Source organism: Canis lupus, chromosome 33, assembly GCF_003254725.2.
Source record: "Canis lupus dingo isolate Sandy chromosome 33, ASM325472v2, whole genome shotgun sequence".
NCBI classification, from domain to species: domain Eukaryota; kingdom Metazoa; phylum Chordata; class Mammalia; order Carnivora; family Canidae; genus Canis; species Canis lupus.
The window spans coordinates 28,986,409-29,011,688 of record NC_064275.1 but is presented as its reverse complement, the minus strand read 5'-3'; the positions used below and the strand labels follow the sequence as shown (position 1 = coordinate 29,011,688).

The following is a 25,280-nucleotide window of genomic DNA, read 5'->3' as shown; positions in this document are numbered from 1 at the left end:
ATGTATGTACTAGATCTTAAGTTACTGACTTAGGATAAAATAGGGATTGTGGTACTTAAGTTATTTGCTTTTTATCTTGATTCCTAATTAAATATATTTTATTATAACTCACATTATGTCCTGTGTGTCGGCTACCCTCAGTTAACATGTTACACATTTTCCTGTTTTTTTAGCATATTGAGTACCGGCTGAAAGTATCACTGCCTTGTGATCTTGGAGCAGCTCTAACTGATGGTGTTGTTCTTTGCCATTTGGCCAATCACGTGCGGCCTCGATCTGTCCCAAGCATCCATGTCCCCTCACCAGCTGTGGTAAGTATATTATGCTAAAAAAAAAAAGCGTTGGCTATTCATCAGACATTTATTATGTACAATGACAGGCATTCTGCAGAATACTTGGGATACAAATATAGTCTAGTCCTTATCATCCCAGGTCTCACTTCTACTAGAGAAAAAATAGGCATGTAAACAATGATTAATAACCGTTGTTATAAGAGAGAAATATAAGAGGTTGTAGGAGTACAAAAAAGGGACCACTTAATTCTGCCTGGAGAGTTCAGGCAAGCCTGCCCAGAAAAGGTAAAATTTGGACTAATTCTTAAAGTATGAGTAGGAATTTGCCAGCATAGGGTCACTTCACTAGCTCAGTCAATAGAGCATGCAACTCTTGATCTCAGGGTTGTGAGTTCAAGCCCCATGTTGAGCATAGTGGTCAACATGGAGAAAATTGGACAGCAACACGCAGAATGAAACTGGATGACTTTCATACACCATACATAAAAATAAACTCAAAATATATGAAAGATCTAAATGTGAGACGGAAATCCATCAAAATCCTAGAGAACACAGGCAGCAACCTCTTTGACCTTAGCCATAAAAACATCTTACTAGACATAGACATGTCTCCAGAGGCAAGGGAAATAAAAGCAAAAATGAACTATTGATATTTCATCAAAATAGAGATTACTTTAAAAAAAAAAAAAAAAAAAACCCAGAGAGAAAGCAGTTGAGCGTCTGCCTTTGGCTCAGATTGTGATCCTGGAGACCCGGGATCGAGTCCCACATGGGGCTCCCTGCATGGAGCCTGCTTCTCCCTCTGCCTATGTTTCTGCCTCTGTGTGTGTGTGTGTGTTTCTCTCATAAATAGATGATAGATAGATAGATAGATAGATAGATAGATAATAAAATAAATGAATAATTCTTAAATAAATTAAATGAGGGATCCCTGGGTGGCGCAGCGGTTTGGCGCCTGCCTTTGGCCCAGGGCGTGATCCTGGAGACCCGGGGTCGAATCCCACGTCGGGCCTCCGGTACATGGAGCCTGCTTCTCCCTCTGCCTATGTCTCTGCCTCTCTCTCTGTGTGACTATCATAAATAAATAATTTTTTAAAAAATTAATTAATTAATTAAATGACTCAGAAGTGTTTTTTTTTTTTTTTTTTTTAAGAAATTTGCCAGCATAACAGAAAAATGGGAAAGGCATCCTGGGCATAATATGCGTAGATGCAAAAGATAGGGATAATTGTGGCATATTTAAAGAATTCTTAAGTTGTTTAGAACAGATGATGCACAAAGTGTGATTGTAAATGGTGGGAGATGTAGCTAAAGAAGTAACCCAAAAAAAAAAAAAAAAAAAAAAAAAGGTAACCCAAAGGCCATGTGATAAGGGCATTGCGTACCATGTCAGGGAGTTAGAAGTTTATCATAGTGTAGACAATGAAAAAACAGTGAAGGAATCTGAGGAGGAAAATGTGATTATAATTGCAGTTTAGAATGAGAATCTATTTGGAAGTGGAATTGGCATGATCTAGTGACCAACCTTGGATGTAAAATGAGGGAGAATATGCATTCAGGATGCCTGGCAGGTTTTCTTTACACTGCTGGTCAGATCTAGAAGTCAGTATCAGGATGGTAACCTACAAAAGAAGGAGCAAGTTTGGGGTTGATACACTCTCCTTTTTTCCCCTTCAAATTTTCATTATAAAAATTTCAAACCCTCAGAAAAGTTAAAATAATAATACAAAAAACACTTTGAAAGCATCTACCTAGATCTGACATTTATTTCATTTTGTAGTCTTGCTGTGTGTGTGTGTTGTGTTTCAATTGCATTACTTAAAAGTTGCAGATAATATAAAACTTTATCCCCTAAATATTTCAGAGCATTGCCCTAGGCAGCCTTGCTCTTGTCTGTAACCTATGGCCAATGACTGACTGACATGGGGGCTGAGCCCTCCTGCATTGAGGTGGGAGTGAGGTGTTCTGTGGGATCAGGCTGAAAGAAGAGGGAATGTAGCAAGCCACTAGCAGCCAGCAGGAGTGCAGGTAGCAGGTAAGGATGGATTCACAGGCTGGAGTAAGTGTTACTGGGTGAAGCACCAACGCATCCAGAGCTGTATTCAAATTTCCCTAGTTGTTTTTGTTTTTGTTTTCAAATTTTGCCAATTGTTATAATATTTTTTAGCTATGCTTCCTCCTCTCCCCCAGCCCAGCACACACACACACAACCAGAATATAATCAAGGTTCCCAAGGATGCTGTTCGTTTGTAACATGCTTAAAACATTGTCTAACCTTTCAAAAGGTTTGACCTCATCTGATTTTCCGGTCATTTGTTATTATTTAGCAGGCACTTCCTGTTACAAATTCTTTACTGAAATTGCAGTTGTATCTAGGCCTATAGATGGCTACTTTTGGATATTCAACTTGCTACCTCTCCAGATACAAATCATTTATCCCTCCCTAGGACCTTGTATTCTTCTAATTATAAAAGCTCCTTTGTTCCAAAGTCCCAAGAGTGATGATGTGGTCCTATCCCCTCTGGCACATCCACAAATAGTGTTGCATTTGCTTCTAAGGAAAATAAGTAGCCACTTTTGATTTAGTGACCTCTGAAAACAGGCCTTCAGTTTTGCATAGGAAAGGCAGAGAGGAATAGTAGCCCTACCAAAGTCCGCTTTGCTCCCAGACTAGATAGGCTTGGTCTGGGTCCTAAAGGTGGTGATTAAGAGAATTGAAATTGACGTGCTATTCGGCAACACCAGTAAGGGAAGGGTTTATTCATAGTATGCATTTTTCCCAGTTTCTGTCAACTTAGTTAAGAGATAAAAATATTGTTTTACTAATTGTTGAAAAAAGGAAAATCTGTCATTTTTCATTTCCAGGGGAAATACATAGGAAGTAGCAAACAGCTAAAAGAAAGTGGAATTTGAGAGTAAGGGTGACAGATTCTTTACATTGATTACCAGAACACTTTGTATTAGACTGTATTGCTTCCTTTTTGTTCTTCTGACCATACAGAAAGCTTGGTAACTTACTTTCTTAGTAGAAGGTTTTTTGTGAGGAGAATATAAAATTAAAGCCATACACTTACTCCTGGGTGGCTCAGCGGTTGCAGGACTGCCTCCGGCCCAGGGCGTGATCCCAGGGTCGCGGGATCAAGTCCCACATTGGGCTCCTTGCATGGAGCCTGCTTCTCCCTCTGCTTGTGTCTCTGCCTCTGTGTGTGTGTGTGTGTGTCTCTTATGAATAAATAAATTTTTTAAAAAAATAAAATTTAAAAAATAAAGCCATACACTAATGAAAAACCATAGCAGTTTCTTTATGGCTGCATTAAAGCATGGTGATTTATTGCAATTCATTGAAAAGTGGCTAAGAACCAGGATTTCTTTTCCCCAATTCAAAAAATAACCACTCATTATAAGGGGAGGTCTTATGTCCAAGCATTTCAGAGGAAACTCAGAAAGGCATATGTGTTTGCAAAATATTAGGTTACAATTCATCTTTCTTTGTTATTTTGGGAGAGTCAGTGAAGTTTGATAAATTGCTGTTTGGTTTAAAAGGCATAGGTGTTAGGCAGTACAGTTCACATTCTTAGAAGTATACTAGTGAATCATATCAAAAATCATTACATGGGATCCCTGGGTGGCGCAGTGGTTTGGCGCCTGCCTTTGGCCCGGGGCACGATCCTGGAGACCCGGGATGAGTCCCACGTCGGGCTCCCGGTGCATGGAGCCTGCTTCTCCCTCTGCCTGTGTCTCTGCCTCTCTGTCTCTCTCTGTGTGACTATCATGAATAAATAAAATCTTAAAAAAAAAAATCATTACAAATATTGTAATATGACAACTCACTGAATAAACCATATCACCAAGGTAGGTGACCTGAAAAACTTCCAAATCATTTCTAATTTCAGAATAGTGTGAAACAGTGTATTTCTTGTTCCTTTTGGTATAGATTATGCTCTTGTTGAAATTAACTTTGTTCTCCAAATCTGCATAAGACTTTTTATTCAGATCACGCTGTATATTAAAGAATTAGAACAAGCTATACATGGCTATCCAAAACTATATGTTATATCATCCAAACTTCTGGAAAAGCTTTTGGGGATAGCAGGTTCAATGAGACTTAAGGCAAAATCATGAGTCCTTCTGCACTCCAGTGATAGGGAGTCTACGGCGTAGGTCCTTTAGACTAGCCATTCTGTTGGGACACATTTGTAGCCTGGAATCAAGCGCTCCTAGGGCTTTTCGGGCTCCACAACACCCTAATTTGCATGTGTGTGTATTCTTCTTGAGAGCAGATTCACAACTTTCATCAGACTGTTAGGAGTTTGATCCCATTTATAAAATACTGTCCTACATCCCTAGAACTTGGATAAATGCTAATGCGAAAAATGACTGGGAAAAGAGCTGATTGTTCCTCCTGCCTCTTCACCTTCATCAGTCAGAGAACCCTGCTGTCTGCAAGAGAAATCTCAGAAGACATTTTCTCCCCACCCATACCCACACCCCCAGCAAACACAGAGACATCTTTTGTCTTGGGTTACTAGTAGCCTTCATGGAGGTAATATTGAATTAGTTCCCATGATCACTATTCTGAACCTTTTCTTTTTTTCTGAGATTGTGGTAATACCTGGACCAGTTTTAACTTAGCAGCATGAACTCCATCCTTTTAGCCTTTCTTTTGCATAGAAACAAAGTTGTTTTTCTTCCTACACAGTCAGAGCTATTTCATTCTCCCTTCCCATAGATGTTGACATCTGAATAGTAGAGGTTCAGAAATTTAAGGGTCGTCATTTTGTGGAATGAAATGCTCAATCCCTTTCTTTTGACAAAGCCCATTGTGCCCTGTTCACACACCCGCCAACCTTCTCTCAAACTCAGATCAACATCCTGGTTTGCTTAGCTAAGGTCCCTTGGCAATAAGAGAAGCTAGTTGCATTGTTTCTATGTCCATTTTTACAGACAGAAAGGGAAACTAGTATAGGGAGAGGGAATTTCTAGCCAATGAAAAATTCTTTTAAGTAAAAAGCAGTTGTTTTGTGTTTATTTATCCAACTTCCCTTAAAGTTAAGCCCTTGTCCTAATAGCTTTCACCACAGTGACTTTTCCTTTGTACCTCAGTTTACTGTATCTCTCCCTCGTTAGCCAGGAGTTGAGAAGACCACAGCATCACTTGTCCAATGAACACCTGCTCTTTCACTTGTAAAAAGTGGAAGAGAAGGACCCCAGCTTTAGTGTAAATTAGCCAGTGTGAGCCCTGATGGGGTTTTTCTTCTTCTGTCAAGTAGATCATCATTTTACTATTTATGTTTCACTCTCTTTTTTAAAAAACAAACAAACCTTTTTTACCCCAATGATTTAAGAACTTGGCAGAGGCAAGAATGGTTGCTTTCCTAGAAACCTAATTCTTCTCCTCCTTCTGGACCTTTTTGAAAGTTTTTCGATTTGAAATTTAAAAATTATTATTGGGATGCCTGGCTGGCTCAGTCAGTGGAGCATGCAACTCTGGATCTCACTGTTCTGAGTTCAAGACTCACATAGGGTGTAGAGGTTACTTAAAAATAAAATCTTAAAAAGAATTTTTAAAATTTTATTTTCAGTTAAACTTTTTAATTAAGTTTTATTTATTTAAAAAAAAAATTTTAGGGCAGCCCGGGTGGCTCAGCGATTTAGCGCTGCCATCAGCCTAGGGCATGATCCTGGAGACCCAGGATCGAGTCCCACATCAGGCTTCCTGCATGGAGCCTGCTTCTCCCTCTGCCTGTGTTTCTGCCTCTCTCTCTGTGTGTGTGTCTCTCATGGATAAATAAATAAAATATTCTTTTAAAAAATTTTTTTAGATTTTATTTATTAGAGACACAGAGAGAGAGAGGCAGAGAGAGAGAGAGACACAGGCAGCAGGAGAAGCAGGCTCCATGCAGGGAGCCCAACGTGGGACTCAATCCCGGATTTCCAGGATCACGCCCTGGGCTGAAGGTGGCACCAAACCACTAAGCCACTAGAGCTGCCTTTTTCTTTTTTTTTTTAGATTTTATTTATTAGAGACACAGAGAGAGATTTATTTATTTTAGAGAGAGAGCCCACCTGAAAGTAGGGGGAGGGGAAAAGGGAGAGAGAATCTCAAGCAGACTGGCCCCTGAGCATGAAGCCCCATGCAGGGTTTGAAGATCATGACCTGGGCTGAAATCAAGAGTCAGATACTTAACTGATTGAGCCACCTGGCCACCCCTTTAAAAATTTTTCTTAGGGGATCCCTAGGTGGCTCAGCAGTTGAGTGCCTGCCTTTGGCCCAGGGCATGATCCTGGAGACCTGGGATCGAGTCCCACATCGAGCTCCCTGTGTGGAGCCTGCTGCTCTCTCTGCCTGTGTCTCTGCCTCTCTCTCTCTCTCTCTCTCTCTCTCTGTGTCTCTCATGAATAAATCTTTAAAAAAAAAAAAAAAGAAAAAAATTTTAAACTATTTTCCTTTCATCCCACCTTTTCATTTTTTATAATAAAGCCAATTCTAGCCCATGCTACCTTTCTCAGGCCAAGACTATAGTACCTCAAACTCTATTATATATTTATCTCGTTTCCCCTTTTCTCATGATAGAGTATCATATTCCATCTTTGAAGAAAACCCAAGTATTCACAAGTGAAATCTTTCTTTTCTAGAGGTGATACAGGCTTTAATCTGCTTACCTGTGTAAAAACTCTAAGGCAGAGTTCATGCAGACATTTGGATTCCATGCTTGATACTTAAACATATTAGAAACCAGCCAACTGGGGGATCCCTGGGTGGCTCGGCGGTTTGGCACCTGCCTTCGGCCCAGGGCATGATCCTGGAGTCCCAGGATCGAGTCCCACGTCAGGCTCCCTCCATGGAGCCTGCTTCTCCCTCTGCCTGTGTCTCTGCTTCTCTCTCTCTCTCTCTCTCTCTCTCTCTCAATCTCTCTCATGAATAAATAAAATCTTAAAAAAAAAAAAAAGAAAGAAAGAAACCAGCCAATGACTTTGAACATTTGAATTTGTTTATCATTCTGGGAAATGGAATTCATATTTCTTCCTTACATTATAACCCATACATAACCTACTAGGTGAAAAACTTTCTCTAGGGACACCTGGGTGGCTCAGTGGTTGAGTCCCTTGATTGAGTCCTGCATCAGGCTCCCTGCATGGAGCCTGCTTCTCCTTCTGCCTGTATCTCTCATGAAGAAATAAATAAAATCTTTTAAAAAGAAAAAGGTTTTCAGGACTTTAGGTCACATGACACAATTGTTATTAGTAAGAGACCTTTCTAGAAAAACAAGGTTACTAATTAGAAGTTAGGAAAATTTCCTACAGGAAATTTGCACCCTTTGGAACACAGCTTCTTTAATCCAATCTTTTAAAATTCGAATGTTTAAAAACATTTCAGTATTACCACAGAGTAGAGACATGATGTTTCTGTAGTTATATTTATGAGCAAAAGTTGGGTGGCTCAGTCAGTTAAGCATCTGTACCCTCGGCTCAGGTCATGATCCCAGGGTCCTGGGATGAGCCCTGCATTGGGCTCCCTGCTCAGTGGGGAGTCTGCTTCTCCCTCTTCTTTTGCCTGCCGCTCCCCCTGCCTGTGCTCTCCTGCTCACTCTGTCAAATAAATAAAATCTTAAAAAAATTTTTATTTGCCTTTAAAATTTTTATTTTTTTGTTACCTTTTTTAATAAAGACTGCAGGGAAATGAACTAAAGTGTTGACTGTGATTATATCTGAATGACAAAGTTGTGAGTAATTTCTATTACTATAAATTGTCTTCAGTGTATATTGTTTTAAATGGATTTAAAAAAAAGGTAGGGGGGGGCACCTGGGTGACTCAGTCGGTTAAGTGTCTGCCTTCAATTCAGGTCATGATTCTAGGGTTCTGGGATCGAGCTCCACATCTGGCTCCCTGCTCAGTGGGGAGTCTGCTTCTGCCTCTCCCTCTGCTCCTCCCCCTCCCTCGTGCACTCTCTCTCTCAAAATAAATTTAAAAATTGTCTGTTAAAGAGTGGATGAAAAAAAAAACTGTTTCCCCAAAATTTCTCTGTATTTTGTACTTGCTTTACAAAAATCAAAGTAAAATATCTAAAGTAGGGAGTAGCAAAAAAATTAAAATAAAAAATAAATAAATAAAGTAGGGAGTGGCAAACTATGGCCCAAGGCCAGCACCTATTTTTGTAAATGAAGTTTTTACTGGAGTACCTATTTGCTTACATATTGTCTGTGGTTGCTTTCAAGCTCTTAGCAGATCATGCATGGCCCTAAAGACTAACATATTTATTATCTGACTCTTTAAGAAAAAGTTTGCTGATCCTGTGGCCTAGATTATTGAATTTACAAAGCAGTTGACAAGGGTATTTTTAAACTTTAGTAGTAACACCACATTTTCCTTCCTTTACAGCCTAAATTAACAATGGCAAAATGCAGGCGGAATGTGGAGAATTTCCTAGAAGCTTGCAGAAAAATTGGTGTACCTCAGGTAATAAATTTCTCATTTCTTATGTTGCCTAAATAGACTTGGGTATTATTTTTCTAAAATTTTTCAGAAATGCAAGTATCTAAAAATCTTACAGGACTTGGCCTAAACGAAGTTGGTAATTACTAACATTTTGTGTTACTAGAGTCAGTATACTTCTGGGCAGTTTTCCTTAATTACTTCCAAGGACAAAGAAATGAGACACATACAAATTTAAATATATATTATCATACTAAGTAATCAAAAATAGTTATTTTTTACATTTTCTAAAACATTGCTACTTGCCATTTGACTTGTATACATCTTCATACACAAGAGTCTGTGCTTCAAAATGTGTGTATCTCAGACTGAGAATGCTTCTATTGGTTTCAGGTTTTTTAACATTTACTTTCTTTTTTAAAATGTTTATTTTAAAATAATTTTAGACTTAGAAAAATGTTGCAAAAACAGCACAGATCTATAATAGTAACTGCCTGTGCTACTGTGTACAAGTTCCAGTACTGTAACATCGACTGCATAACCATGGTGTGCCATCCACACTGACAGACACTGGGACGGTGCTGTTCACGAAACCCCAGACTTCGGTCAGATTTCACTCAGCTCTAATACTTTGGAATTTAGCCCACAAGAGGGCATTTCTAGGTGCTGTTGAGATTTATTGTCTCCAGGTTCCTCAGTTACAGCTTTCTTGCCCTCTAATAGTACAAATAGTTAAACTGTAGATGATTAAGAGACATGAACTTGATACACTTTTTATTGTTACCCTTTTAAAAACAATTAGGTTAAACCAATTAAACATGGTACTCTTAAAAAATACTATATTTAATGACATGAGATGCAGATACACTTAAAGAAATGACAACTTGGTGCTATTTGATACTTTTTTTTCATTAGCCATAACCCTTACGGTTCCTGTCATCATATGTAGTATCCAACCTCCAAGAAGAAAAACATGACTCTTAGGCATCACCTTCTTAATTTTCTATCACCTTCCTGTCAGAACCCAAGGATTTGCCCCTGGGCTCAACCCGTATTGCTCTTGAACTTAAGCCCTTGTCCTAACAGCTTTCATGACAGAAATGCAAGTATCTAAAATCTTAGGACTTGCCCTGAACGAAGTTGGACAAATTCAAAGCCGATTTTTCATTTTTATATCATACTGTTTTCTAAAGGCTCACCATTTCTTTTAGAACAGCCCATTTTTAAATGGAGTAAGAGGGCCATAGTAAGGTTTCTAAGCAAATAGCATGCATTTTCTGCATTCTAATAAGTGGTTCTGATATTCATATGTACACACTCACAGTGAGTCGGTGCTTCCCACCTGATCATCACATTACACAAGCATGCCAGGACCCACCCCAATGCCTGACACCATGTCTTGAAACAAAGGAATGTAGCATGGGTTAGTACAGGGCATGGGAACCAGAGGAAAGATGAGAGTACAAAGAGGCACTGCCATACCTAGAAAGGAGTGCTGAAACATCCCCATACAGCAAGACATGTGAGCAGACTTAGCCAGTGTCAAACCTGTTAAAAATACTGTTTACCAACTTTTTTTTGTTTTTTAAGATTTTATTTATTCATGAGAGACACAGAGAGAGAGGCAGAGACACAGGCAGAGGGAGAAGCAGTCTCCCTACGGGGAGCCCGATGCAGGACTCAATCTGAACTCCAGGATCACGCCCTGAGCCAAAAGCAGAGCCCAACCACTGAGCCATCCAGGCATTCCCTGTTTACCAGCTTTACAGTCATTATACATATGCCCCAGGCTTTAGAGAACCATCATCTGTCTCAGATTTAAAGTCCATATACTGAAAGTCTTCCAAAATGTACCTGCCAACAGTCAGCAAAACACATTCTGCCTTAAGATGTACATATAATTCAGCATTTGCCAAGCAATGGTTAACAGGATTTATTGTGGGCCAGCCTGTCCCTGTTCCGACCAGAGCTGTGCTATTTGAAGGCAGGAAACAGAAAAAAAAAAAAAAATTTAAAAGACTGGGTATTTTTCTAGGGTGGTTAGACTGGGGTTCTTAGCACATCCTTCCTCCTTCTCAGTCTCCCCCATCTGAAAGAGGAAGTGGACAATCTCTGAAGACCACGTCTTCTCTCCCATTCTGCCTTCCACCGGAGTCTCTACCACCATCACCACCACCCCAACCACTTTTAGACAGGTTCCTGTTACGCTGATACTTCTGCTAAAAAAAAAAAAAAAAAGAAAAGAAAAAAAAAAGTTATAAGCTTAGAACAAAGTGATGGAAAATGAATAAATACATAAATTCATAGGTCCAAGGAGCCTTCTCATGTCCCTCTGCCTCTAGAGGAAAGCAGAAACCTGTACCTTGGGGATCCCTGGGTGGCTCAGCGGTTTAGCGTCTGCCTTTGGCCCAGGGCGTGATCCTGGAGTCCCAGGATCGAGACCCACGTTGGGCTCCCTGCATGGAGCCTGCTTCTCTCTCTGCCTGTGTCTCTGCCTCTCTGTGTGTGTGTCTCTCATGAATAAATAAATTAAAATCTTTAAAAAAAAGAAAAACCTGTACCTCCTCCTCTTCCTTTGTTCTCCCCTACTTCTGGGCATTCTGACCTTTACTAAACACTCCCACTTCTTTTTGATTTTTAAAGAAAATCAGGGATATAATAATGGTCACTTTTGAAAATGTGTAACATAAATCTTGAATTGTAAATATTTGTCAGATTTTATGTCCAAAGACTATAAAGGTGAACAATTTCCCTTCTCAGTTTAACTTTTGAAGTGTTTAAAAGTTCTGAATGAATCACTAAAAAATAAGAGAACTCTTGAAAACCTCTGATAAGGCTGAGCATATGGGTATTCTGTTTATTATTATGCTTTTATCAAGTATGTTACATTCAGAAAACTATAATGGGTGATAAAAATGTCTGTTGAGTCTAGCATCTTATGTCCTGGAGTTATTGCATGTTATGTGTTGAAGAATATTTTCCTGTTCTCTGGTCCAATTGTGTTTTCATTTACTTAGTTTCTTCTGTGGGCCAGAGGGTCTGGGTGATCTCTAAGGCCCCTTACGACTCTAGATTCGTTTTGTACATATTAGTAACCTGGACTTGGTGCAGATGGGCTCGACATGATTTTGAGAGGAACATCAAATCAGTCAATATACCTGGCCTTCAGGCAGTAAGTCTCCTTGTTTATTAGGCTCTCCTCATTCTGTGACCCTCCCTGATTAACTTGGCTTTCTCCAAACACTTCCCTCTCCTCAGCCCACCCCCAGGTTTGGGGGGTCCTGCCCACTGGCCCATTCTTTTTTGTTGTTGTTGTTAATAGAGAAGAATGAGCCAGGAAAAAGGTTGGCTGGCACTGAGCTCACCACTTTGAGACCTCCCACAACCCTGAGCCAGCACCCAGTTTTGTTTACTGTATCCTGAGTATCTGTACTGGTCACCAACAAGCCAATTTTATTCTAGTAGTAAAATCAAGCTCAGCATGTAGAGGAGTCTTTGTAGTTTTGTTTTTCAGTATTTTCATTCATCATAGTAAAAAATGTTAGTAGGATGTGTTTCTCTAAGTATGATTGAGATGATCATGTTGAATTCTATACTCAAATCTGTATTTTTGATCCACTAACTTTGTTTTTCTGTTTTCCTTTCCTGCTCACACTTTGGACAGGACAATCTTTGTTCCCCTTCTGACATCCTTCAGCTAAACCTCAGCGTTAAGAGAACTGTTGAAACACTACTTTCTCTTGGGGCACATTCAGAAGAATCCAGTTTTGTCTCTCTGTCTCTCCAGCTTTTGGGTTTTGTGGCATTTTATTGTACTTTAATGTTAACTCTCTGTCTGCTGTATTACTGGGTCTTCTCCCTCTAGTTGAAAGATCGTACTCCAAGGATTTTCCACACCATTCCTGTGCTTGGTAAAGGAGGTTTGTTTCTTGTTACAAAGGGTTTTTGGTTTTGTTTTGTTTTGTTTTCTGGCCGTCAAAGAGCTAACCAGTAAGGAAGATAAATCCTGTTCTCATGTCCAGCTCATCCCATTAGTAGACATTGATGATTGCTAACAAAGAGTAAAAGACCAGCATTTTTTTTCCTGGTGATTTGTCCATTCTCCTGGCCTGTGGCCTTGTTTCTCTTATCATAAGTGCTGAGGTGTCTTGATACAATCCTGAACCTGTTCTTAGAATATGACTTAGATTTTTATTTCTAAATGACATAATAAAATTCCCATGCGGCCATTTTTCCAACTTCTTCAACAGCTGCTCTTAAGGAAAATAGTTGTACCCTATTTGGGGAGGTTGGGGAGGTACCTGGTCACTTAAATCTCTGTTTCGAGCTGAGCCCTAAAATCCTGAAATCTCCCTGTATTGGTAGGCACAGGGCCACCTCAGCATTTACTGTCTGCACATCTGGAAGCTCAGGCCATGTAATCTTAATAATTTTCATTTGATTCGAATGTTCAGTCCAAAGATCAGTTAGGTTCCTTAGATTGCTATTCTGAGCCCAGTGTGTACGTGTAAATTAGTCCACAACAAGCACATGATCTGGAGCTGACTGTTCAGGAGTAGGCACCTGTCCAGCTCTCCTCTGCTTGTTCTTATCATAGCTGAGCTTCACCTCTAGAATCCTGTTTAGACTTTAAAATTGAAATGTATGTAATTTCCAATATACTTGAACCGTCTTAGTTGGTGAGCTGGCATTGAATTAGGCTGTTAAGTAGGTTATATCTGGACAGTAGCAGCAGGTAAAGTATTGGGCAGCAGTCTCTGTTCTTTACCCAAGGCAGTGAGTATTGTCAGAACGTTTAATAGTTAAGTTGCTAGCCTTGATGCTTGAAATTATTTTATGTTTGCATTCAGATTCTAGTTCTCATAAATAGGGTTTCTGAACATTCTGGAATCTACTGAACTCAAATATGAAGGGGAATTGCAGAGAACACAACACCCTATTGTAGAAGTCAGCCTGAGGGTCTGATTGCTTTGGTTTTCTTCCGTATCAAATGAGACAATTATTTAACACCTTAAAAAACTATTTACTGTTAGTGCTGAAACAGTGAACACTGTGTTGAAAGCCAGTTTTATACAGTAGCACTACCTTCCAGACTTTGGGAGGTTTGCTTTGTTTTGATTTTAAGAGGTCTTGCGTCAAAGATCATACAGTTTTGTGGTTTTGTCCCCTTAGGAAATAAAAAAAAACATGTGGTCTTGTGTGTGGTTTGGGGAGGAGTAGTTGCACATTCTCTTCAGAGCACACGGCATTCCCTTGAAGCCTCCTGGAAGGTAAATGTGCATCTGGAAGGCATAAGCCTCAGTGGGGGCGAGGGGTGTCCAATCACACGCAGCACAGGGCACGATGGAGAAGAGATGAGGGAACTGGCTTCAGAGAAAATATGCCTCTCTCAAGAGCAAAACACCCTGCAGGTTCATTTTAGAATAATTAATCTGTACTGACAGTGGCACTCAAAGTATTTATACAAAGTTGCTAGTTTTATAGTCAAAAGGTTGCAATTACCTTGTTTTATCAAGATAAGTATTAAAATTTTGAATAAGAAGCACAAGTACCAATAACTGTTCAAAATAAATGTTATATTTTTTATTGCAACTAATTTTGTAAAACTTCCTAATAATAAAGTGCCAATGAAAAGTCTAGTTATCTTCTTTAATAAACATGTATAGTCAGTCTCCCTTTTACTGAAATCAGAATTCTACTGTCTGTCCTTTGTGAGCAGCATCTATTTGTCCAAATATTTAGTCTTAAAAACCAGTGATAGGTGCTGTTCTTAAACACTGCCTTTTTCTCTTTCAAGAAAGGATTAACCAAACATGAATGAGGCAGACACGAAAGAAGTATTTTAACTTCCTTAAGCAAACCTATAAACACCCTTCAAATATACGGTAATTAAGATGTCCCTGAATAAACTCGTATCACCGTTCTCCAGCATAATTTAATCCATTAAGTACCAGGTTATGAAATACTTGTTTCTTCCTGTGTTCCCTGCCTGGGACGAGAACTCTGATTTTCAAAATCAGGAGTAGAATGCAGCTGGTGGGCTTCACTCCCTCATGCAGCCTGACTTATGGCATGAACCCATCTTGCATTCCTCTGGTATGTAATTTCCAGAGCACACTCTCCTCCACTGTTAGACCTGTCAGGCCTGAACCGTCCGGTAACTTGAAACCGCTTTTCTGTTTTCCCTGCCTCCTTTTACTGATCTGCATCACTCTTTATTTATTGGGGATGTTGCTTTTGCTGTCTCGTATTCTGTTATCCTCTGTTGTATGTATTAAGTGTCTGTAACTTGTCCATATTCCAGTTTTCAAAATGACCTGTATATGTGTTTGGTTTTAATAAAGTGACAGTGTCCAATGCCATCTCTGTGTAACTCCTATTAACAGAGGTCAGTTCCCCAGGTGCTGACCTGTCCTATCTCGGTTGACTGTTATGAGGGAGAAAAGAGATGCTTATTTTTTCTTTTCAATTCGTTGATGTTGATCCTGTTTTCTCTTTTGTTTGTTTTTATGTTACGTTGTCCCATTTCAGGAGCAATTATGTTTGCCTCTGCACATTTTAGAAGAGAAAGGTTTGAGCCAGGTCGCAGTGACGGTGCAGGCTCTCCTGGAGCTTGCCCCACCCAAGCAGCAGCACCACTTGTCTGCTGCATAAGGACCCCCAGCACCTGGGCGCTGGCCCGGCCATCCCGGAGCAGGACAACGTGATTGCTGCTGCCAGCCATCTGCTTACACAAAGCTCTTACGTGTTCTTAAAAGGGACTGTTTCCATGATTCCTAACAGGAATATTTTGCTTCATTTCTCCATTTTAGGGGAGGTTATATCTGTTTCCAATGAATTGTTTTAGGAAGACATGGTTGGTTTTCGCAAATGAAACTTAATTCTGTCATTACTGAGAACCCAACACTGAAGCCTAAACAGGCTGTGCTTTCTTAGAGAGTTGGCTTGCCTCCCATACCAGAAAGAAAGCTTCTCAGAAGGATATTTAGCTTTCTGGAAAGCACAGACATGCTATTGTCTTTACCTGTTTCCTGTTTCCGGAATCCACAGGTTACCAAAGCTGGTTGTTCATTAGAATCTCTTCTAATGAGCATTTCTTAAAATGTAGATTCTCATTCAGTAGGTCTAAAGTGAGGCCTGGGTATCTGTATTTTCGACAGAGTGAGATCACTTTCCCAAGCTGGGTATTTTTGTATGACATGGGGTGTAATGACCCCACTATGTTTGTCAGCCACATTTAAAATCAAAAGCTATATTATGATTACTTGGGGTTATCTGTCCAAAGCAAAACAACTACAACATAGAAGGCCTAGATTTCTGCATAGTAAAGCAATGAGAGAGGTAAGTTGTATTTAAGGCCAGCGTCCTAGGCCTCCCCCAACTTCTGTCTGCCACCACCTAAAGCTTGGTTCTCATATGTGACAGCCTGCTATTATCTAACCATTAGACAGCCTGCTATTATCTGTGTAGCACTCTACACAGAGCTTCCAAATCCTTAGGATGGTAAATGCACTACTCTGCATTATTTGCATTGAGCCCTGCTCCGCTGCCCCCATGCTGCTCCCAGGTACCTGGACCTGTGAGTGCCTTCCACTCACAGCAGATACACTTCCAGTTCCCTGACTAATGGAAGATTAGGAAAACAGGGCAAAAGGAATAAAAAGCAAAGCCAGGTTTCTTAATTTCTTTCAAGTAATTGCCAGTTTCCATGGCTGACTGAAGGCACTTGTGGCATCTTAGAAAACAGCATGATGTCTCTGTATCTAGCTCATCTGACCACCACTAGTGCCTTCCTCACTCAATCGTGGGCTGAGTAAGAAGGCCCAAGGGCTCCTGGAACACAAAGCCAGGAGCCTTTGTTCAAGTTTAAGCTACCAAGGTCTTTCTTACCCTATATTTTGAACCCCTTTGAGTTGTCAGCATATCTTTTGGTATTCACAGTCTTGATAAACCGAGTAAATAGAGTACGTGAAGATACCAGTTACCTGGGGTTTTTCAGGCGGTGAACTGTTCTAGATTTTCTTTATCAATGCGTGCATTTCAGCAAAATGTTTTCTATCATGTAGATGCAACATCTAAAAGTAACTCGGTAAGATAATGTTGACTATCTGGTCAAAGTAGTGTTTTCTCCCTGTTCTCACAGGGAGATAAGTTCAGCAGGACATTGTCACTTTGTCCAAGTTTAAAATTAAAGAACATAAAACACCTGGCCTCAGAGCCTACTAACCTTCACTGACTTTACAGAACAAAAGTAAAATGTCTTTCAAGTGCTTTGAGCCAGACCCCATTATATTTACAGTTCTAAACAGACCCACCAATCCAGCAACTTGTTTATTAAAATTCAGGAAAAAAAATAAAAAAAATTCAGCTATGTGCATTTCTAAACTATAGATCTTTCTCCTTCTAGTCAACATTGAACCTCAGTACAATTTCCAAATAATAGAAGCCATTTGAAGTGAAACTCAGCAAACAACAGGACTTTTTGTACCTATTACACAAAGAATAATTCCAGAAAATGTGGACAGTGCAACATTTGGAACTTTGCAACTAATGATCCCATGGGAATAAATGGAAATTTCCACTTATTTCACATCTTACATATTACGTGAAACTTTATTAATGTATTTTTATCAAACTAATTCAAATTTATATTTGAATTACTAGAAAAAAATCTGTGTGCAGTTTTGGTTGGTAACAAAAATATCAAATATATTGAATTTATTTTCTAAGTCAAGATGCAAAAACATCTCGTGATGCTTTTGCTAGAAAATTTTTGTATTCAGTGTTTGGTTTGTACCTTTTTTTTTTTTTTTTAACTGGAAAGAAAACTTAACATTTAGCCTGGCTAGACTCCAGTGTAAGATGAAGATGCTGTAGTGGTTCCACCTGACCATTAATGAAGCAGTGGCCAGCCCCGTGTGAAGTGTGAACCAGGAGGAGGCTGAGTGCCCACCCACCACGGCCCCTGGAGTCTGTAAGTCAGCAGGTTCTCTGGAAGCAGCTCGTGGGCGGAGGGGCCTTTGTGCAGCTAGAACAGGGTAGGGGGCTTATTAGTAGGTCACTCTCTCTAACAGCTTCTTAAAATACAGCCTCACGGCTAATCAAGGAGTCTGATTTCTCTTACTTGCTACAGCTCAGCAGTGACTAATGACGTGTGACTGCCGATGAGTATGACGAATTTTTAACAACTAAGTGCTTAAAATGGTGATAGAAATGAAGGAAAACATGGATATTTAGAAACCTTTTTATATACGTATTGCAGTGAGATGGTTTACAGCAGATTTCATTTTATTTCTGAAAATGTTGTAAACATGTAATTAGTAAAAGATTTTGTAAAACATTGTCCTATATTTGTATGTCTGTAAATATAATGCATAAGTTCTAAGTATAAATATGTCAATATCATGTGTTATTTTAAATTGCCTGTATGCCACCTTACACGTTGACATTAAAATAAAAGCCTACACTTCAATCGCATGAAATAAAGGCTGATTTGAAAATGTTCATACCTAAAGCATGTTTTCCTTGGCAGATGTGAAGGGGTATTTATTTAGTTCCCCGAAGGAACATCAGTAGAAACTGGGTCCCCTGAACAGGCCCTTCAGATCACTTTTTGTTGTTGTTGTTGTTGTTTTTCACTCTTTTAAAGAAGTATAGATACCAGCTTTGCCCTGTATTTGCAATTACATATAAGGCTTAATTTGTGAAATACATGTGACATATTTGGACACTCTTAGGAATTATCAACTATGTAAGACCTTCTGCCCTTCACACTTGTAATATCCTGCAAGGTGAGAATTGTTGAGGAAGCAAAGCAGGCGCATATCCTGGTGTCTCACTGATCAAAAATCTCTCCAAGCTAGTCTTCTAGCAGCCTGTGTCCCCACCTTCACCATGCGTGATTGTACATCCTAATGTTTCTGTTTATTCTAATTCATTATTTATTGTTTTAATTTATTACTTATATTCCTAGCTATTTCCCAGAAAAGGAGCTAAACCAACTTATTTATAATAAGATATGTATTCCATGCTCCCACCACCCCAACAAAAACTTATTAAAGTGATAATAAATCTAAAAGGCGGGAGGAGGGCCACCTGGAAGGCTCAGTCAGTTAAGCATCTGCCTTCTGCTCAGGTCATGATCTCAGGTCTTGGGATCGAGCCCCATGTCGGGCTCCCTGCTCGGTGGGGAGCCTGCTTCTCCTGCCTCTGTCCCTCCCCCTGCTCATGCTCTCTGTTTCTTTCTCTCTCAAATAAAATCTTAAATAAATGCAGGAAGGAACCAACCTTTGGAACTTTACTATGTCCATATATGCTAGACATATTATTAAATTATCTTGTAATAATTGTAATTCCGAATGAACACTTTACTTTTGGTTGAGAGTTTTTTTCGCTATAGACAAAAGAATCCAAAACATTACAGAAATTACTGAAGTTTTAATGCATCACAATAACTAAGCCCGTGAACTTTCTTCTGGTGAGGAAAAGCAAGAGGGATCTTTGCAAGGCTCCTAGAAATACTTCCCAGCAAAAGTTTTTCAAAATCTGAAGAAGCCCTAAGTCGATGGTATACTCCTAAATCAGGGTTTGAAAATTAATACAACAGGCAAAGTGAAAGAACCAGGCAGTACCTGGGAATGTCCAATAAGAAACAACCTGTAGATACAAATTCTCTGTACTGCTAACATATTTCTTCCTCCCTCCCTTCAAGTCCTCCTTCCCATCTCCAGAATACCAGAGGAAAAGACGAGAGAACTCCATCACTTTTTCTTGCCTGTCCGCTTGTTCTTGTCCTTGCCTTTACCTTTTGAATCCTTGACATCATCTTTGTCCTTCTTAGGCATTTTGAAACCACCAATTTCCCTCCTTACCATAGTGCCACGCCACCAGGCCTGGAGCTGGAAGAAAAAGGGATAAAAAATGTGTATGCCTGACAACCTGCATCCTTTCTGCATGAGATAGTTGTTTTATCATAAAGTAACTTCTGTCTGAAGAATGGTGTCTGTCTGAAATGTGGAAGTGGCCAACCATGCTCTCCCTACAGTAATGCTCCCCTGTGGTACACGGACTCTACAGTGAAGCTCTCAAGGAGTAAACATAAAAAGAAGGAATCTGATTAGGAATCTTTACACTTAGAAACTTGGTTCCCTTCTACTACCCTACCCCTCTTTATGAACATCCACATTCCAAATCTGACCCCGCAAAAGGGATGTGCAAGCTAGGTCACAGGCAAAAGCCAGCACTCAAAAATGTGCAGATAATTTAGATGACTTCATAGGTTTCCTTGTGCATTTCATGGCTTTAATGATTAAAGGATCAGTACTCTTTCAAAAAGGATTTCGATAGCTCTCTTAAATATCTTCGTCATTAGAACTTTTCTGAGTACAGTGTGGGCTGCTTTAAAATCAGACTAAGCTCTAACGACTGGAAGCACAGATCCATTAGTGAAAACAAAAATAGTCTTCAGCTAGTCCGTACATCCTTGCTCTAAATCAAGGAATCCTGCCAAATAGAAAACACCACAAATCTCAATAAATCCCTGCTAACTATATATCAGACTGTCTCCTAATGGAAAGCTCATGTTTGGGTTTGGATATTTGTACTGAAGTACTTTCACGCTTTCTTAACTCACCTCATAATACACCTCACCAACTACTGTTTGCACACTAGGATCTCAGCAGACGCTCTTCTTTCAGAGAGAAAGGCAATCCTCTAAACAACAGTTTTGGTCCAGCTGATGTTATTTCTGCTTGAAAATACTTCCCAGAATCTGACTGACCAGTTTCAACTTCACTAATATACATGAGTTGATAAAAGATGATGTTTTTTTTTCTAAACTGCTTACTTATTCTCTTCACCTTTTTTTGAAAACAGCTCTTATCAGAACCTAGCAGCTAGCCTGAGCTAACTTCTATAAATAGGACTTTAAGAAGCTCCTCCAGGGGGCACCCAGCTGGCCCAGATAGTAGAGCACGTGACCTTGATTTTGGGGTGGTGAGCTCAAGCCCCACACCGGGGGTTGAATTGACTTAAGAAAATAAATTTTTAAAAAGCAGCCTCAGCAGCAGCAGCTCCTCCAAGAGCTGTTTTGATTATAGATAGTATCTTAAATCTGGCCTCTGGGCACAAGTTCTAGGTCCTGCTATGTTAACTGTCTCCCTGCTCCCAGGACTGTAGATTAATTCCAACAATAGCAGAAGGCCATCCTTCCTTGAAGATCTGTCCTGGGCTTCCATAGGGCATGAGATGGACTCTGTTCCTTGGTAACTGTTAGCCCAGCTGTTGAATTAAATGTGCCCTAAGATGCCAGCTCTGGCCTTCTACCTTGATGATGCTCTTTAATTCCAAGTCCTCCTGTTCTATCTTCTTCCTGGTCTTCTCCTTTTCTGTCCGGTCTTCAATGATGACCTGTTCATACTCCCGTATCTACAGAGGTAGACACGGATCTGGGTTAGAAGACTGTCTTGGCAACGTGTGGCCCACCCAGCCCTGAACTTTTAATAGGAAATCTGAAAACAAAGCATGCCAAATAGAAACCAAAGAAAAAACTAAGTGGATTCCTACATTGTAAGTATTCATATTATTAATATGTGTTAGCTATAAAGAATTTGCAGTTTCAATCATTCAAATTTGATATAAAAATACTGCATAAAAATGAACTACTAACTTGTGTGATTAATGACCTGAAAGTAATATTTTTTTAACTCGTAGAAAGTACATGTACAAATTGCTATCTTTTTTTTTTTTTTAAATATATTTTTTTTTTATTTATGGTAATCACAGAGAGAGGAGAGAGAGAGAGAGAGAGGCAGAGACATAGGCAGAGGGAGAAGCAGGCTCCATGCACCGGGAGCCCGACGTGGGATTCGATCCCGGGTCTCCAGGATCGCGCCCTGGGCCAAAGGCAGGCGCTAAACCGCTGCGCCACCCAGGGATCCCTAAATTGCTATCTTTTAAAGGAGAAATTTAGTTTTAGTTATTCAATGATGAAGCCATAATCAGAAGCTTTTTAAAAATCATAATTTACATATTATTTTCAGAGACCATAAAGTAGAAATAATAGCATCTATCTCAAGAGGTTGTTGTCAGGGTTAAATAAGTTCTTTATGTGGAATGCTAGCAAAGTGCTTGGGACAGAACAAGCACCATGGAAGTGTGTCGGTTGCTGCTATTACTGCCCCATCATTGATGTCATCATCATCATCATCATGGGAAGACTGCCACACCTCCTCCTTGCCACCAGAATAGCATTACCCAGCTACTACAGCTCAGCTACCACCCATTCCTCAGACTGCTTCCTTACCGTCTTTGCAAGCTCTTGAAGGTGTGCTAAGTCGCTGGCCTTAGCAGATTTGAGAGCATTTAGTTCATTCTGTTTCATTTCTGTGTCCTTATCAAATTTCTCCATCCAGAACTCTAGTTTCTCCTCAAGTTTCTGTTTGGAAAGTACATTAAAACATGGGTTCCACCAGACATAAAATTTTATGTACTGTATGAAATCATTTACATAAGGCTCGAGAACAAGCAAAACTTTTCTATAGTGATAAACGTCAGAATCGTAGCTACCTCGAGGGGTGGGCTGCTTGACTTGATCAGGAAGGGGTACGAGGAAGACTTCTAGGATGCTGTAAATGTGTTCTACATCTCCATCTGGGTAGTGATTATAGGAGTATATATGCAAATGTTAAACTATATGCCTAATATTTATATACTTAATATTATTACTCAATTTAAAAGTGGGGAAGAGGGCCTTTAGGTGTCTGGATTAGGGCAGTTTGAAAGGAATAATGGGTAAGAAAATTCTGAAGGATAAAGAATGACATCAGACATTGCTTTGATCATTAATAGTAAATACCAGTTGAGAAGGGAACAATGTCTTTGAAATCCTAAAAAGTAATAAATCTGAATCTAAGATTCTATATTTAGCTAAACCTACCATTCAAATGGGAGAGAAAGAAAGAATATACCTGGTCTTTCTAAGAGTTACTCAAGAGTGTATTTTAACAAAGTAAAATGAAAGAGATAGTATGTATGAGAAACAATAAAATGTACAGTTGAGCTACATAATAGACTTTTTAAAAATAAATCATAATCTGGAACTGAAATCCCAAATTAGGATAGTCTCATGGAAAAGCACAGACAGGCTCTAAAGGCAGAATGCCTAGGTACAGCTCCCAACTCTGGCACTCAATTTAAGTGAACTTAAGTTCTCTAAGCCTCCATCCCCTCATATATAAAATGGAAATAAATAACGAATGGTTTCAACATAGGACATAGGAGAAGAGAAGAGGCAAGTGAAAGCTCTACTTTAATGATGGCCAAAAGATATAGATAGTGACTCTACAGACTTCTAGAGGAAGAACAAAGTATAAATACATATGTTGAAATGTCAAAGGTTACCACTCCAAGAACATAATGCATGACTTCCAAACTCATGTACCTCAAGAATGAGACATCAAGAAGAGACATCAAAATTCCATTGACATGGAATTTTTTTAAAATGTGATTCAATTCATCATTCTAAGTTAAAGAGAACATACCAGTTTAGTGCAATCACATCTAACACCTTTCTAACTCTTGTTAGCATGTTTTTTTTTTTTTTTCTTTTCTTAACAAAAAGAGAACAGCTTCCAGGCAGGCAAGAAGACCTGACTAAAATGTAATAACATCATTTGGTATTTACTGAACTTCTATTTATATTAATTTCTACTTATGGCAAATGATACTTTTCTTTTTTTCTTTTACAGGTTTTTCTTTTACAGTAATGATATAAAAATCTTAATTTTGTTGTCGAGGTAATTATGTATGAAATAGGAATAACGAGATGGTATGCAGATATTACAAAACTGAAAGTGGTATGCAAATAACGAGTTTGCACAAGAGAGCAAGAAATCAAACAATAAAAAGAAGGAAAAAAACAACTAGAAAGCTTGAAAAGCAGGAAACAAAATAAGGTGGAAGAAGTAAGTATAAACAAATGAAAATCACAATAAAAATAAATTGAGATAAATTTCCCTATCAAAATAAAGAGCCTCAGATTTTAAAAAAATCAACCTATGAACTATTTATAAAAACCATAGCTAATACAATATAATCAAAGCAAAAAGAAAGCAGGGTTGGTAATTAATATCTGGCAAAATAGAATTCAAGACAAAAATAATTGAGACAAAAAGGAATATTTTATCCTGAGAAAAGACATGCTTTATTATAAGGATATTGCAGTTATAAACTTTTATATTCTAATGCCATTTTGGAATATATAAAGTAAAAACTATTAGAAATACAAGAAATTGACAGATCCACAATCTATCACACTTCTCTAAATAAATAGGTCAAGAAGAGCAAAGAAAATAATATGAAGAATTTGACAGACTGTTAGACATTTATACAAATTTGTATCCATTAGAGAATACACATTTTTTTTTTTCAAATACCCGTGGAATAGTCACATAACACAAGCAAAGGGCTCAACAAATTCCAACGAGCTAACCCTTACGTTGTCACATTATGAGACCGTGGTGGAAGACTGTAAGAGTGTAGATCTCAAAGGGTTGTCAGCGATAGAAAGCCTCACACTCCCTCTCCAACTCCAACTTCCTGGACATTTAAGAAATACGCTTTTATTTATTTTTTTAAAAGATTTTATTATTTATTCATGAGATACTCAGAGAGAGGGAGAGAGAGGCAGAGACACAAGCAGAGGGAGAAGCAGACTCCATGCAGGGAGCCCGATGTGGGACTCGATCCAGGGACTCCAGGATCATGCCCTGGGCCAAAGGCAGGCGCTAAACCGCTGAGCCACCCAGGGATCCCCAAGAAATACGCTTTTTTAAACAACTCATAGGCTAAGGAAATATCAAATTATAAACTACAAATTATAATGTTTAATTTATCAAAAGGCATGAAAAAGGTAAGATGGGTTAATGGAGGAAGGATACATAGAAATGCGATGAAGCAAGAATAAAAATATGTTAATAGTAGCATGTACCAGTAGACGGTGGATATATGGGTGTTCACTATAAAATTCTTCCAACTCTGCATATGTTTGGAAACACTCAGAATGTTGAGAGAAAAATAAATTAGAAATTATTTGGAAAGGAGTGACAATTACAGCCTAGTTCTTTTGCCAGCTGACACAATGATCACCTTTGTCAGTAGAGGGCACTGGAGGGACACGAGAGGAAAGCTCTGCTCAGTCCAGTGTCCTTCCTCTTTTGTTCCTGGGGTGAGGCTGACAGTGGCATGTGTGTGGGACACTTGTGCCACTTATTCACCAACAAGTTTTGTTGACACAACGGGAGGATTCTTGCTTACCAGAGTCCACAGTTCCCAGTGTGCCATCTTTATCCCACTAGCTGTGAACCTGCTCTAACCCAGGGCAATGAGGCAAACATCAGTTTATCCCTTCCTTGGATACATCCTTCAACCTGAGGATATTCCTTAGAGTTCTCTTTCATCCTTTTGTTTGTTTGTTTGTTTGTTTGTTTGTTAATGATTCTTTTGTTAAATGTTGCCTGCTGAAACTACTGGTGTGTTTTCTGTCACCCAACTGA

At 39.2% G+C, this 25,280-nt stretch overlaps 2 protein-coding genes across 21 annotated transcripts in view; one reads left to right on the top strand and one right to left on the bottom strand.

The window, feature by feature from the left end:
- The window catches only part of LRCH3 (leucine rich repeats and calponin homology domain containing 3), a 125,487-nt gene extending 101,723 nt beyond the window's left edge, over positions 1–23,764 (top strand). For 8 of the 16 annotated variants that reach the window (XM_025474466.3, XM_025474535.3, XM_025474502.3 and 5 more), the window contains 3 exons: positions 174–311; positions 8,674–8,751; positions 12,392–15,089. In XM_025474466.3, the coding sequence (XP_025330251.3) occupies positions 174–311; positions 8,674–8,751; positions 12,392–12,592 (417 nt within the window). In that variant the 3' untranslated portion in view covers positions 12,593–15,089. The other 8 variants (XM_049105262.1, XM_035709888.2, XM_025474493.3 and 5 more) reach the window with 5 other exon arrangements.
- IQCG (IQ motif containing G) overlaps positions 19,150–25,280 on the bottom strand; it is a 46,495-nt gene continuing 40,364 nt past the window's right edge. For all 5 annotated transcript variants that reach the window (XM_025474566.3, XM_025474556.3, XM_049105263.1 and 2 more), the window contains 3 exons: positions 22,031–22,162; positions 21,052–21,153; positions 19,150–19,625 (listed from right to left, as the gene is read on the bottom strand). In XM_025474566.3, coding sequence (XP_025330351.1) covers positions 19,488–19,625; positions 21,052–21,153; positions 22,031–22,162 — 372 coding nt within the window. In that variant the 3' untranslated portion in view covers positions 19,150–19,487. The remainder of the gene's footprint in view (positions 19,626–21,051; positions 21,154–22,030; positions 22,163–25,280) is intronic.